The sequence below is a fragment of the Strongylocentrotus purpuratus genome, unplaced genomic scaffold (assembly GCF_000002235.5).
Source record: "Strongylocentrotus purpuratus isolate Spur 01 unplaced genomic scaffold, Spur_5.0 spur5_scaffold_19, whole genome shotgun sequence".
Lineage (NCBI taxonomy): Eukaryota > Metazoa > Echinodermata > Echinoidea > Camarodonta > Strongylocentrotidae > Strongylocentrotus > Strongylocentrotus purpuratus.
Genome location: NW_022145604.1, coordinates 15,212,424 through 15,228,444, shown reverse-complemented (window position 1 = coordinate 15,228,444; position 16,021 = coordinate 15,212,424). Strand labels below are relative to the sequence as shown.

The 16,021-nt window shown below is 37.0% G+C and overlaps 1 protein-coding gene across 1 annotated transcript; it reads right to left on the bottom strand.

Moving 5' to 3' along the window:
* Window positions 1–429: 429 nt before the first annotated feature.
* On the bottom strand, window positions 430–7,737 carry LOC105437587 (glucose-repressible alcohol dehydrogenase transcriptional effector-like). Its single transcript, XM_030989798.1, has 7 exons — window positions 7,474–7,737; window positions 5,456–5,632; window positions 4,841–5,020; window positions 3,931–4,122; window positions 2,519–2,599; window positions 1,911–2,009; window positions 430–1,336 (listed from the first exon to the last, which is right to left on the bottom strand). The coding sequence occupies exons 1-7, from the start codon at window positions 7,720–7,722 to the stop codon at window positions 1,076–1,078; spliced, it is 1,239 nt and encodes a 412-aa protein (XP_030845658.1). The 5' UTR covers window positions 7,723–7,737; the 3' UTR covers window positions 430–1,075.
* Window positions 7,738–16,021: the final 8,284 nt, after the last annotated feature.

The window sequence follows — 16,021 nt, the reverse complement described above, 5'->3', positions numbered from 1 at the left end:
TAGAAAAAAACAGAACACATAATATCTGTTTTGAACTACATAAGAAAATATGGAATGGTATCTGTATAGTATAATTGAAATCTTACTGAATTTTATTTTATGAGATGTTCTGCTTCTCTCCATCATGTCTCTGTATCATTGAAGAGAAATATGTATTTACTTTGAGATTATCTCTTGTGACAATGTGAATTTTAAAAAATGAAGACTTGGAAAGCAGATGGTAAGATTACCTTTACTGCTTTCACCAAGGATGGAAGGAAATATGCATTATCACTTGGTACAAATTGTAAGTCTAATTTTATTCTTGACAATTTGCTAGACATAAAATGAAACAGACAGGCTGGTCAACCTCACAGGCGCATGTCATGCCTGGATAATCTGATTCGTTTTTGTGATTTCCAGTTTTTTCAAATATTTGTTTGTACATGTAGATATTTGAATTTGTTCTATATTTGTTTGTAAATGTTACTGTGTTCATTTTACTTGTATTTTAACAATGTGCATGGACTGCCTGAAAAGCAGTCTATTTTGACCGAATATGAGTTTTCCCATTGGTTTAGATAAAGCGATTTTGATGCGATTTCCTCTATCATTATTTTGCCATTTGTGTAACCAATCGTGCTGGACAAAAGTAATGATCTCTGAAGCCCTCTATGGAACTCATTTCAAGTTTTCATGTTTTCGGAAACTATGACTCTTTGGTTTTGAGAAGCCATTCGGCAAACCACATAGCCAGTGTTTCAACATTGCAGACTGCACTTCATCTACTAAGAGGATTATCTATCCATGTGAAAGGAAACCCTTCCATTCACTGCTACTAATGTGAAAGGGGCTTTGCAATGACAATGGATTTGTGATGTATTTAACTCTTCTTAGTTTGACTTTATCTTTGTTCTGCTCATTGAATCAATGGGGAAGACCATTCATGGACTTACTATACATCTCATCATAAAAAGTAAAATTTTGCTTACAATATCTAAGACAGTTTAAAATTACAGCATCATTACAATATTATGATTCAATCTGAACCAATATTCAATACAAAAATATAGCACAATTTAGCGACTGTTTTCTGTTACAAACCACGAAAAGCAAATTTTGCTTTCATCAACAAATGATCAGAGGGAAAGACTTGGTTCGGACATGCCCAGAAGGGGGCGATCGCTTCTTTCTTGACAACCTCCTCCACTCCTAGGCAATGGAGCTTCTCTGCTGTATACCAGATGTAATCCAAGGTCTGTATGTGGCAGGGAGGGGCAATGCTGCCGTTGAGACTTGAATCCATGACCTTCAGAGGAAAGTGCCTTGGTGTTGGGGGGTCTGACGATTCTTCCGACTGTTGGTCAAGAGCAAACGCGCAAAAGAGAATAATGAAATAAATATCCTATTGGATTCTTGTATAGCACGCATAAATGCTGCAAGCCATCTCAATACATGTAGGTGTTTACAACATTTTCTCTTTCAAACTATACCCTTTTCATTTTAACAAGACATTTAATTTGATATATTACAATGAGTAATGTAGACTATGTACACCTTCTTGGAGGGGTTAGTCCTCATTTACCTTCTGCAGTATTACATTTTTTTTAAAGGGCAAGTCCACTCTGATATTAAGTTGGTTTTAATGGAAGCAGAAAAATAAGAGAAGCAGGTCAGTGAAAATTTGAGCAAAAACTGTTTAAAAATAAGAAAATTATGAATTTAGGAAGGTGAGATCAATCAAGTACTAATCGGCAACTCTGTGTCTCTTCCCCTTTCACAGCAATATTCAGCACTTCTATTCCACACAGATTGAGAATACTCAAATAAGAATCATGTACGTCACATCAAAGCTAACAATACAAGAAAAATGACCATGGTATGAGACAAGATTTTGTCTCTTTCTGTGACCCCTTAGATATGATGCTAACCTCTTCTAGAAATCCATCCAATCTGTTGTGTTTTGTGTAAGCATCTATCCACTGTGGTCCATAGTTATCTGTGAAGCAAGTGAATGGTGGTTCTTCTCCCTGCACACAAAAAGTTACAAAGATAATTATTACGGAACACAATTATACTGAAAGCCTTTTATTCATTTATTTGAGTTTTTGAGAATGTTTATACTAGATCGTGATCAGAATCCTGGGCATAAGATTGATTTTGGTGGAATACATAAGGGGTAATATCAAATAAGGTAGAAATATCAATACTATAAATTTAAAAATTTAAAAATGCAGTACCGGTAGTTTCTTCTGTATATTTTAGCTTCGGCTGTCAAACATATCGCAGTAAATGCCTTCCCCAAAGATATGATAAATACACAAATCTGAACAATATTTATAAAATAGTTTTCAAAATAAATTGAATATCACAAGACTTCAACTGATCATGAAATCATTTGAATGAATCTATGAATGAACAAATGAATGAAATAAGTGAGTGAAAAAATGAATGATCGATTGCTTGGATTAATAATTTTACACAAATTACTTGAGAAAAAGGATGTTTTGACTCTGCTTTGCACAGGACTAGCACTTACCTGAATCTCTGCATAAGAACTCTTAAAATGCTTGAAGCTATGACAGAACCATTTAGGAAGAATATCCACTAAACAAGATTCCTGAATTGAAAAAACAAAATGTATTATAATTTTATTTTTTTTACAGACAGGTTCTGCAGATCTCATGTTGGTAGCACAGAATCATTACAGCCGGTCTGTACTGTCAAGATAACTTTTCCATGAGATTTTCTACTAATGCACTCATGCAGGTTTGACCAGTGACATTGAGACCAATTATAACCGATTATAAAATGAAATACTGAATTCTAGAGCATAAATTGCCATACATGTAATATACTATCAATGATGCTGCATTTACGGTATTATATTCATATTTTTTAAGCATCGCTATAATTTGTTAACACTTTATCTGATTACTTTGTGTTAGTTCTCCTCTTCAGCCTATCTATCTGTCCTACTCTTTATCTGTCCCTATGATTGTCTAGTCTCCTCTCCAGTTTCTCTTTCTCTTTATTGCCTTGTGACTCTTGTCAGTCCTCCTAATCTTCTACTGCGTTTATCTTATTGCCTTCTGTTACTCATTCTCCTTTTATAATCCTCTAGTCATCCGTTTCAGTCTCTTCTCTGGTTTCTCTATCTTTCATTTTATCTCCTTGATTATTCATTACGAATTGCCAATCATATTTTGTAATCTGATGTAAACATAATTGTATCTTACCAAATTAAAATTTTAAGGTTATGCATTCGTATGTGGGCAATTCCACGGTAACGGAAGGACACTCAGACAAGATTTTTGAACTTCAGGTTCATACTAAAAGAACTGTTTTATTAGTATGTATTAAACTATGGGGAACAAAATGTGTTTCAGTCAAGTGGAAAGCTTCATCAACTTCACAGAGTTTGGAAAAAACTAATTAACTGGAAAAACCATGTCCATTTTTATGTCCTTCTGTTACCGAGATAATTAATATGCACATTCTTAAACTACTTAACTATAATGACAATTTTTTTGGGGAGAATTAAAGGCACTTATATAGGTATTATATCTGTACTGTTTCACATCTTATACTAATAAAACAGTTCTTTTAGTATGAACCTGAAGTTCAAAAATCTTGTCTGAGCGTCCTTCCGTTACCGTGGAATTGCCCATGTATCAATCTTTTGTAAATTCAATTTGTTTCGGCCTCTGGCTGCTATTTTGAATGTATGTTTTTATCAATAAACCATATCAAAACCCCACCCCCAAGCCTAATCAATAAAATTTGCAGTGGGTCTATAGAACACAGGGCTGTTTTGGATAGATGCACACCCATCGCCCCCCCCCCCCCCCCCCCACCCCCTGCCAATGTTTTTCATTTTCTTGATATGCTGCTGTCTACCGGCATTAAAAATACACATCTATCCTACAAAGTAAATAAATCCTCCATTACCTTTCCATGCTTTGCATCAGCTCCAGAAAAAAGTGGAAACTTTCTGAGATGCATCCGACTCTCGTTGTCAAGACAACCGTCTCTGATGAGCTGATAGCCAGGCATGACTGGCTGATGGTTGAAATCCCCACACATGATGCAGGGGCCATCTTGTGTTGAGAACTCGTCAAGTCTTTGAAGAGCTAAAGCTGCCTGGAACAATGAAACAGATCAAAGAATAAACAGTCAAACCTGCTTTAGTGACCACCTGTCAACAAAGACCACATTTTTGGTTTCCCATGAAAATGGTTTCTCATTGAAACATGTACTAAAGGAACCCATCTACAAAGACTACTTTTTGTGTTTCCCTTGGGTGGTCGCTATAGACAGGTTTGACTGTACATCACTTCAGATCAAAATTAGTCACCGATGTGATAACTGACAAGCCCTTATCCTATATTGTCGAAGAAATGAAACCCAGAACAAAATTGTAGATCAGTGATAAAGTACTGCAGGCGGATAACTAAAGACAAACAGTTGAAGGTCGACCCCTACCCTTGACAAGAAGTTACTTTTGTGGAATTAAGTAAGAAAGGATTGTTTCTTCTTCTTCCTCTCAATAAACAAATGAGAGGAACAAGCAAAGAAATGTCTTAGAAAAAAAATCTGAGCAGGTTAATTCAGTTGAGATCACAAATATTGGAATCAAATTTTCTAACAATACAGATTTAGCTTGAAATGCTAAAAAATGTAGATATTAAAAGACATTATACTAGATTTAATCACAATAACTTCCATGTTAATATGTGAGGTAGTCCTTATATTCCAAGTTTGTAGTCATAAATAGAGGGTGAATCACTTCCTAAAAAGCAAGTTAGAACTCAACAAATTACTTGCTCCAAATAATATCAATCTATCCATTTTAACATACCTGCAATGTATTGAGATCAGGTACTATGTGGGTCTGCCATACCAGGTGAACGTTAGCTACGGTGAGAGGCCGCCCAGTCTTCAGGCAAGTGAACGATGTAAGCAAGATTGGCGTCTCATATTCGGCACGACTCTTAATAGCTTCACGTAGATCAGCATCAATCTGCTCTCCAACCAGTTTCTTTAAAAACAGTAATGTGAGTGAAAATTCGAAATCAAAACCTACATAATTTCTTGATTTCATTATCGATGTGCTACTTAATAATTTTCTTTTGCTATATCTTATTTCCGTAACTGAATTGTCAGTTTGTCAAGGATAAAATTACTTCATATTAACCCTGTCAGTTGGGGCTTTGATCGGATCGGAAGATTGGAGCAACACCCTCGCACCTGTGATCGGTATCGGCAAAAAGTATCAGCAATTTTTTTCTTTTTTGGGGGGAGCTTAAATCTGGGGTACAGTCAATTGGATGAAGTGACCACTCCCTGGTGTATGTAAACATTTTAATCCACGTACAGAACTCTCACTTTATGCGAATGATACAGCTGTATTTAATTCAGGTTTCGATGTCAAGATAGTGCAGAGTAAGAGTAAGCTTTTATTTTCTGTTCCTACCTCAGCTATCCAATCTTTAAAGTGACCAGTCTCCTGCTTCTCAATCCTGAACCTCTCTGACCGGTAGAAGGTGGCCACGCCCTCTCGTATTCCTAAAGCCTTTTGATGATGGACGCCATGGTATCCTAACTTTTGAAGTTCTGGAAGTAAGGTCTGGTGGTAATAATCGGTCTCTACCTTGAAGAAAAACAAGAAAAAAGAAAGCAATAGAGAGCACTATTAGTAAACATCGAAGAAAAATAAGAACAAATAAAGCGATAGCAAGCACTATTAGAAAACATTACCAAGGATGGAAATCGGATACACATATTTGAATAATTAGTGGATACATTAGTGCATGTACACTCCCCAACCAGCAATACCCAGTGATGTATATAAAATATGCATGCCTTTGAATAGTACAGCATCAAATTTTACAGACTCCAAATGGCTGCTAGAACTGTTTCCTTGACTGTCCAGTTGTGATTTCAAAATTCAGAGCCTTTAAGATAGAAACACACACTATGATAGAGAAACTTCCATTGGTTGGGGTAATCCTAACATGTAAATTCTACCAACCTTAAAAATATAGTAGCAAGCTTATGTCTACTCTTGTGGTCTTTCTCAAGCCAAGTGACTATTCTGTATTCAAACACTCTCCTTAATCTGCCTAGAGATCACTGGAGTAAAGATATGTGACAATGACATAGACATTCAGTGAAGGGTTAATCCTCTTTATCATGATGGGTTCTTTCATCAAGATCACTGGACCGAAGATACATTGTAGGTGACAATAACAGAGTCATTCAGTGAAGGATTAATCCTTTTTATCATGATAGATTCTTTCACATTACTTGACCAGAAGGTCAAGATCACTGGACCGAAGATACATTGTAGATGACAATGACTGGAACATTCATTGAAGTATTAATCCTTTTTATCATGATAGATTCTTTCACATTACTTGACCAGAAGGTCATTCCACGCTCAAGATCACTGGAGCGAAGATAACATTTTAGATAACAATGACAGAAACATTATTTGAAGGATTAATCCTTTTATTCCAGGTGGATTCTTTCACCTTGTTTGACCAGAAGGGCTTTCAAGCTCAATAATGAGGAAATCATCCCATCAAATTGTAAGTCCAGTGATTTGCTAATAACATGGTGAGATGGAATGCTCAATCTGAGGAATCTGTTTTTGCTCTTTTAAAATTCTATGGGATGATGGCCACATGAGTTTGAATTTTGAAAGGCCCTCCTGGTCAAGAAAGGTCAAAGAATCCACCTGGATAAAAAGGATCAAGCCTTTCCTGAATAGGGACTCGGACTATTGATTGTCACCTTTCTTTGCTCCAGTAAACTTGAGGCAGCAGAAAACAAAAAATTGTGTGATTTATCAAAAGTATCATATCACTGGGGTGAACAAAATCTTACTTACTCAATTTTAAGGTTGCTGGTAGAAGCTTAAACTAAACAAAACACAGCAAAGGTTGGATTTGAGATTTGGTTTTCATACTATTCAATATGTTGCCGATCAGATAAACAGAATAGCGATTCTTAATTTTTTCTCTTTTTCTCTTTCTTTTCTCCTTTTCTTCCATCTTTCTCTCTTTCTCGTCCCCCTTTATTTATTTATGCTGCCGAAGGAGAGGGTGGGGGGGGGGGGGGCGACCATTTTGGTTAGACCTAATCTGGATCTGCCACTGTTTTTAAATGATACAAGAGAAACAAATTTCACTTTCTCAGTATTTCTTAACTTTCTTTTGATTGTCATTGTTTTGTCTTCAATTTCCTTTAAAAAATCATTGACACTTTCAAAATTCTGTATTTTCCTTTAAATTGGCATACCCTGCAGTCTGGACTTTGAAAAGCCCTGCCCTACATGTAGGCATAGACGATCTTTAAGTTGTCAGAAGTTTAAAGATATTCACCCTTTATTTGAGTTACAGGCATTGCTTAATTAATGAAAACCTCTGAAAAGAAACATGCACAGAGTTGAATACACAATCAGTGAGCTATATTATAAGGTAGGTGTACCTCTTGCAAGCACACGATGTCTGCATCATCATGGTGACGAAGTTCAACCATCAACTGGGGATGCCTCTCCAACGTCTCCCGGAATCCTGTCGGACAGAACGGGTATCCTCTGGGCTTGATGTGGATGGCTGCCAAGATGTTGTACGAGATCACTGTGACTGCATCATCTCCAGTTCCTGCAATGGAGGATGCTGATGAAGCCTTCCATTCTCGTTGGCAGCTTGGCAGCTCTTGGTTTGATGACGACATGGTGTGACGTGTCAATGGATGTAGGCCTTCTTGTTACTATTTCAAGCTGCAAATTAAGTGAGGGGAATGACAGAGAATTTATAATACACAATTTCTCAGAGAATTCACACCAAACTGCTGCACAATACAGTTGCATACCTTTCCGAATGTGGGGTGCGGGCACGCGTGTGTGAAGTTAGCAATTACCGTAACGATGAATTTAATGGATCTGAGATTATTACAGACAGTTGATAACTTCAGTCGCGCCCACAGATCACCCTCGGTACACTATACAGTATGCAATTGTATTGTGCAGCAGTTTGCCGTGAAACCTGTGAGAAAGTGTAGATTGTGCCCGGCCCCCCCACTCAAAGGTCGGAATGACCGCATGCGTGTTGCCAAAATGTCCGGTAAAGGGGTATTTTTCGTGCGACAAAGTCCGGCCCGAGAATTGTACAAAAAGGGGTGTATTTGACTTTCCACCCTGAGATTTCTTTAAAAAGAGGGTGTTTTTCTTTTTTTTCTCTCATCTCTTTGGACTCCTGAGAAATTATTCCGAATTCAGGGGGGTACATTGAGCATTTTTCCTGATTTAGGGGGGTCTCCGAGGCAGGAAAAGCCTGCGAAAAGCCCGCAAAAGGGGGTTTGGAAATGTTGGCAGTCCTCAGATAGGGGGTGCTTTCAAAAAGAGGGTACGAGCATATGCGTACCCTAAATAACACTGAGTGGGGGGGCCGGGAGATTGTGTCACGTTTTGGGGGAAAATTACTTCAAAAAAGATGAGAAAATTGACATGAAACGGGTAAAAAACTTAAGCCTGACTTTCAAATCATCATGACCATCATTTGAACAATTGATGAAGATTTAGTTGATTTTTGGTATGTTTTAGTCCTTACGGCGGAGATATGGGTCAAAGTATGGAGTTGATTCTGAATTAGCGCCAGTTAATTTGCCAGAATAGTTTTAGCCCAAGGTTAAGTTCAAGGTTCATTTTATTTCTTTCTTTCACAACATTTTTACATATAATAATAGAACAAAAAACAGCATAAGAAAAAACAATTTAACTCTTTGTTTGCTTTGTTCGCCGATTTGCACGGACGTAGGCGTGCCAACTTCGCATTTTTGCACAGATGTATACGAGTCAATTCTCGCTACCCTAAATAGGTACGAAAATCTCGAAATTCGCGAGACGAGGTAATTTTCACTCTCTCGGGTCGTCACTACAACTTCCGGTATAGAGTCCCATCCCGCTGGCGCTAGCGCCTGTGTTCGCTGTGCAGAGTTTTCACGCACGCTAAAATCGATGCCAATCAGTGTAATTTGTACAGATTATAATATGCAATGGAAAGCTTCGGGCAGAATTAGTGACTTTAGCACAAAAGGCCGTTAAACTCTACCGTGAAAGAGAGGGTTGTGATCACGAACGCCTGCACAGGAAGCTGTAATGTCGAAAAGCTATCCCATAATGCAATGCGCGTTTTCAGGATTTTCCCCGGATCTCGGCAGAATCGCTATTTGGGGTAGCGAGAATTAGACATTCATAATACCGCTCGCAGTGTGTAGCCACGCGTTGCGTTTACTATTGTTTACATTGTATACATCGCACACTTTCCGGTAAACTGTTTTTCTTCATAGTGTTACATTCGAAATTACCGTGTATTTAGCGGTTTTCTTTGGATTTTTTTTACTGATGTTACGATGGCACCTGCTGGAAAACGTCAACGTGTGTTTAGTGTAGAGGAGGCTCGAGATCTTGTTACTATGGAAGCATGGAGCATGGACTCTGATTCCGACGAATCGAGCAGTGACGAAGACTCTAGTGATAAAAGTGTTCCCTGAGAGTAGACTGATAGAATAAGAATGAATAAAAATTAATGAAAGAGCTAGAGATGACAGCAAGAAAGAGAGTAGACTGATAGAATAAGAATGAATAAAAAAAATGAAAGAAGGAGATAGAGATGACAGCAAGAAAGAGAGTAGACAGTGATAGAATAAGAATGAATAAAAATAATGAAAGAAAGAGATAGAGATGACAGCAAGAAAGAGAGTAGACTGATAGAATAAGAATGAATAAAAATTAATGAAAGAGCTAGAAATGACAGCAAGAAAGAGAGTAGACAGTGATAGAATAAGAATGAATAAAACTAATGAAAGAAAGATGTATCCTGTCTTGCCGTCATCTTTATATCTTTCTTTTATTATCTTTATTCATTCTTATGCTATCAGTGTTTACTCTCTTTCTTTCCGTCATCTCTATCTTATTATTATTATCATTTTCCTATCTATATGTACCCTATGTCTTGCCGTCATCTGTATATCTTTTTCTTATTATCTTTATTCATTATTATGCTATGAGTGTAATACTCTCTTTCTTGCCGTCATCTCTATCTCATTATTATTATCATTTTCCTATCTATATGTACCCTATGTCTTGCCGTCATCTCTATATCTTTCTCTTATTATCTTTATTCATTCTTATGCTATCAGTGTTTACTCTCTTTCTTTCCGTCATCTCTATCTTATTATTATTATCATTTTCCTATCTATAATTATGTACCCTATGTCTTGCCGTCATCTCTATATCTTTCTCTTATTATCTTTATTCATTCTTATGCTATCAGTGTTTACTCTCTTTCTTGCCGTCATCTCTATCTTATTATTATTATCATTTTCCTATCTATATGTACCCTATGTCTTGCCGTCATCTGTATATCTTTCTCTTATTATCTTTATTCATTCTTATGCTATCAGTGTTTACTCTCTTTCTTGCCGTCATCTCTATCTTATTATTATTATTATTTTCCTATCAATATGTATCCTATGTCTTGCCGTCATCTCTATATATTTCTCTTATTATCTTTATTCATTCTTGTGCTATCAGTGTTTACTCTCTTTCTTTCCGTCATCTCTATCTTTTTATTATTATCATTTTCCTATCTATATGTACCCTATGTCTTGCCGTCATCTCTATATCTTTCTCTTATTATCTTTATTCATTCTTATGCTATCAGTGTTTACTCTCTTTCTTTCCGTCATCTCTATCTTATTATTATTATCATTTTCCTATCTATATGTACCCTATGTCTTGCCGTCATCTCTATATCTTTCTCTTATTATCTTTATTCATTCTTATGCTATCAGTGTTTACTCTCTTTCTTTCCGTCATCTCTATCTCATTATTATTGTTATTTTCGTATCAATATGTATCCTGTCTTGCCGTCATCTTTATCTCTTTCTCTTATAATCTTTATTCACAGTAAAGTCCTTTCATTTCATATCACTATTTCTCTCTCATAATGTCTCTCACGTCCGTTCTCCATATTTTATTCATTGCATACTCCACTCGTCAATCATTTCTGATAATAAGCTCTCTCACAATAAAGTAAATGGAAAACAATGCAATATAGTTTATATTTTAAGATTGATTCATTCTTTCTTTGTATATCTATGGCTGTGATAAATGTACTTGAAATCAATTTTATTGAGGGGTAAAGAAGGTGAGAGAACAGATGCGGTGAACATTCATAATGAGACATTTCAATAAGATGCTGATTATGTCATGTATATCACATATAATATATTATGCCTATACCATTTTTACATGCTCATACCAGTGGGCAAAATCAATAACATTCTCTTATTTCTTATTGACTTATCATGGCACAACAAAGAAAAACATCCCCACGACGTCCCTTTTCATGCCCCGCTAAACCGGACATTGACAATAACCTGGGGTAATAGGGATTTCAATGGGCAGATTAGCCCATTGTCAAGGGTGGCTGAGCGGGGTACTTTCAAGTCTCTCCCTATTGAACTTCTTTTCTTCAACAACCTAAATACTAACCTTCTGAATTGTTAGAATACTTGAGCAAGGTATGTAAAGAAAGGTAAGAAGTCCACCTTTCTAATAGATTCGATTTGAAGATGTCTTATCATTGCTAAATAAGAAATTCTAGAGGGATAAAAAACTGCCGTAAATAAGAAAAATTAAACATTATATAATTATGATTATTATAAAAATGATAATTCAAAATATAACAAATGACGGTTCATCGAAAAGCACGTTTTCCGGTCTACAACTTTGCTGCACAATATTTTTCATCATGATCATCCAGTGAAGAGTTATAGCCTCTTGATTCAGCAGAGTCAATAAAGATTCCCTCGAAATGTGTGACCCTAAAAGAATGTGGCACAGGGGGGTTTTTTAAGTGGCGCATAAAGAGTTAAGTGCAATTTTAAGTCAATATATAATCCAAATGAAAGAAAGTGGAGACCTTAGAAAAGCTGGGCTTGTAATTAAGAGCAAGGTCCCCAAACATAATCCGGAACAATTGCAGAATACCCTACCACGGTTTTACAGAATTAGAACTATAACAGTCTGACAAATATTAGAAATATAGTCTAGAACTAGAGTCTAGGTCTAGAAGCCAAATTCCAACAACCATCGACCAACAGTCTGACAAATATATTAGAAATTGAAACCAACGACCATCGACCAAATACTATTGAATGGAAGAGTCCAACGACCATCGACCAACAGTCTGACAAATATTAGAAAAAGAAACCAACGACCATCGACCAAATAGTGAGGCATATTTGTTTAAAAGAGCCAACGACCAACGACCATCGACCAAGGACTCCCAAATATTAAAAAAGAGGCCAACGACCAACGACCATCGACCAAGGACTCCCAAATATTAAAAATGAGGCCAACGACCAACGACCATCGACCACCCACCAATACTAGTCTAGTCTAAGCACAAAGCTAATTTTTTCTTTTGTATTTTTAGCATGAGACATTCCACTATTATAAGCACAAAACTATTATTTTTCTTTTGTATTTTTAGAACGAGACATCACTTGTTGATTAAAAAAGCACAACACTATTATTTTTCTTTTGTATTTTTAGAACGAGACATTACTTGTTGATTAAAATATCTAATGGGGTCTTAGAAAGCAGACTAGCAGTGTAAGAGAGGGCACAAGGTACAAACAAATACGTGTGTGGGACTATGTACGGGCTGGACATTTTGTGTTACTGAAATGTGCTTAGAATACAAGTAATTCATCTATTAAATGACTATAACAGACAATAAACAAGACAAAGGTAAGGACAAGAATCAGTGCTTATCAATATAACAGACATTTTGCATGAAATACCATCAGGAAAGCCATCTAAATTTGTCACAAATTAGCGACAAACACACCAAATTCAGCGCTGCAATGACGCACAAAACCGCGTAGAAATCAACTTTTCATCCACCAAATGAATTCAAACACTTGCATTATACAATCTTCAATACTTGTATCACCTTTATCACAAATAATAAAATCACAATCTATATCTACGGCTAATATATGAAGACTAACGATATGGTAGGGTATTCTGCAATTAAGCCCATAATCCATCAATGTTTCACTTCTAAAAATGTTTCAATCAAAGTTATCAAAACTACACATGATTAAATATGGGGGAAATATTTACAAAAGGGATAGCTTATTATTAGGCCAGAAATAACCGTCTGGTAAAATAGGTATGGGTCATTCTTGTTTAATAAAACTGACATTTGTCGACAGATTAGAGGAGCTAGATGCAATCTCAGCGGAACAACCGTCGATATGCTCAATGATACGGATCGCCAGGGCCGGGCTGCGCGTTTCCGTTTTACACCCTGCCCTAGGCTTTTCGGCAAGAAATTACACGAAACATGCTGTATCCGAAGTCTAAGTTTGTTTATATCGACGTCAAGAATATAGCGGTGAAGACGGTTTTCCCGATATATTATTGTTTTGTTATCGCTGGGCTAAATTTTGCGAGCTGATCACGCATCCTCACGCTCTTAGAGTATTGCGTATTAATGGATAAAAATAAATGATACGACTAGGAAGATCAACTAGTATAGAGAGTTAGCTAGCGGGGCTAGCGCTACGTGACGTTTTCAGAGTTCTGGTGGTGTGCAGAGCGTCGAGTCGACGTACGGAGACTCGGTCGCTCACATATCCTCGCGCGCCGAGGCAAGATGTGGACGACTAGACTCCGAATACCAGTCGGTTTGTAAAATTTTATTGGAGAAAAGCCTAGGGCAGGGTGTAAAACGGAAACGCGCGGCCGGGCTTTAGCGTCCGCGTGCGGACACATCACACCATCGCATCAGACATCCAACACGCAACAGTCACTGCATGCTGCACAGACCACATTTTCACTCACACTCAGCTCAGTCCATTAATAAGTATATATCTCTAGGCCTATGGCTCAGTCACATAATAAAGCCGGACTGCATTTACGGCTATAATTCTCATAAAATACAGATCATGCAAAGATTATAAGCATCAGAAAAATAACTAACAGTAGACTATAGGATCTCGAAATTTTCGATGAAAATACTTACAGTAATACCGATAACTGGGCTTTTAAAACGAAAAATCCGTCACACAAACGCCGCGCCAACAAAACAATTAACTTCCGGTATACCACACGTGAAGTTGTGGGCGTGGCCACCGATTCCAGGCATGTCGAACAGCGCCCCCCCCCCCCCCCCGGAGTCGGGGGTCGGGGGTCGGGGGTCAGGGGGGGGTCGGGGGTCGGGGGTCGAGGGGGGGGGGGGTCGGGGGTCGGGGGTCGGGGGTCGGGGGCTGGAATTACTAGGTGGACGAAATATGAGCCATGAAATGAGGAATGGGTGTGGCCTGTGCATGGGTGAGTTCTGATCATCATCTTTTCACATTGCTTTTCCATATAACTCTTTGCTTTTCTCTCTTTTTCCCCCTCACAATATATAGGGGGGGGGGCATGTACCCGTCCCAGTGTTTATACCACTGTACAACAATACATTTCAATCAATATACAAAATCTAAAATAAGGAAAGAGAACCACAAGTATAGTTATTAAATGAAACATTAAAATATAGATTTATTTATCCATCGCCCTCAAAAAAAAAAAATTAAAAAAAATTGAATGACCTTATCATTTGGAACATTTACATTATAGGCAGAATTTCACTCTTCATTTGAAAAATGAAGGAAACTGTTGAAAGCAAATAAAGGATGGCCTTATATATTGTGATACTGAGTAGATAAAAAGCCTATTTTTCATACAATGGAAAATATGAAAAAAATATGTAGATAATACATAAAACAATAAATAAATGACATATAATAAACAGTTCTTTCACATGTTTTGCATACCTTTTCTGTCACAAATTTAAGGCTAGCATCTTCCTATAATTTACATTTATGATTCCTGATGAGTTATAATCATATATAGGCAAGATGTATGCGAGCATAATTCTGTATGATCAGAAAATGCAGATTTACTTTAATTATTACCGATCAAATACCAAAATGACTAAATACTTTAAATGTTATCCATTAAAAATTAAGTCTTTATATGTCTCACCTAACCCACCAAACTGATGCCAAAGCAATACATCAAATAGAAAGTTCATGAATTCCTACCCTGGTTAATGCTCACAAGTCCTGAAAATTTGCAAGGAACCTCATTTGGTAAATTATTGTCACTCTCATACACAAATGCTACCCACCCGTGTCCTTCAACATCTGAAATGTACCCTAATGGCGTATCACAGAAAACGTCGAAACTTGTGCTCCTGAAAAGGTACCCTTTTTTGTTTTTTGTGCGATCAGTGCTTGAAAAACACCCTTTATTAAGGAAAAAGTAGATGATGCTGAACCTGTGAATCTGGAAAGGTACCCTTTTTTATTTTTTGTGCAATCAGTGCTTGAAAAGCACCCTTTTTTAAGGAAAACGTTGACGCCGCAGTATAGCTGAAAAAGACACCCTTTCGCCGCTTTTTCTGGACGCGGGTGCGTAGCCATTCATGTTGGGAGTGACCCCCTGCATGGGAACACATTGGCACCCAGTACTCAGATAAAGATCGTGTGGTGGATCTTGTAATAAAAAACAAGTTAGACAAAATCTTGGAACCAGACTCATTCTGGCATATAAATATTCATCGGTCCGCAATTAGGACAATTACTGAGTGTATAATTACTCAAATAATTACTCACTCTCTACAAATGCCTACATTCCAAATCAAAATTGTACAATACTATACTTGTAACATACCAGTATATGAAACAGTAATACAAAGGGAAAGAAACTAGATCAAAAAGATTTTAAAAATTGTTCACATGAAAGTCTCAATTTTCTATGAAATGAATTTCCTACCTACATAATTTATGTAGTTGTACCCTTATTCCTTTACCAGAAATTCTATTGACTTTAAAGTATCATGATACATGTACATGATTAGCTGATTTATTACGGCTCACAATTATAAAACAGATGTGAGATGATGGT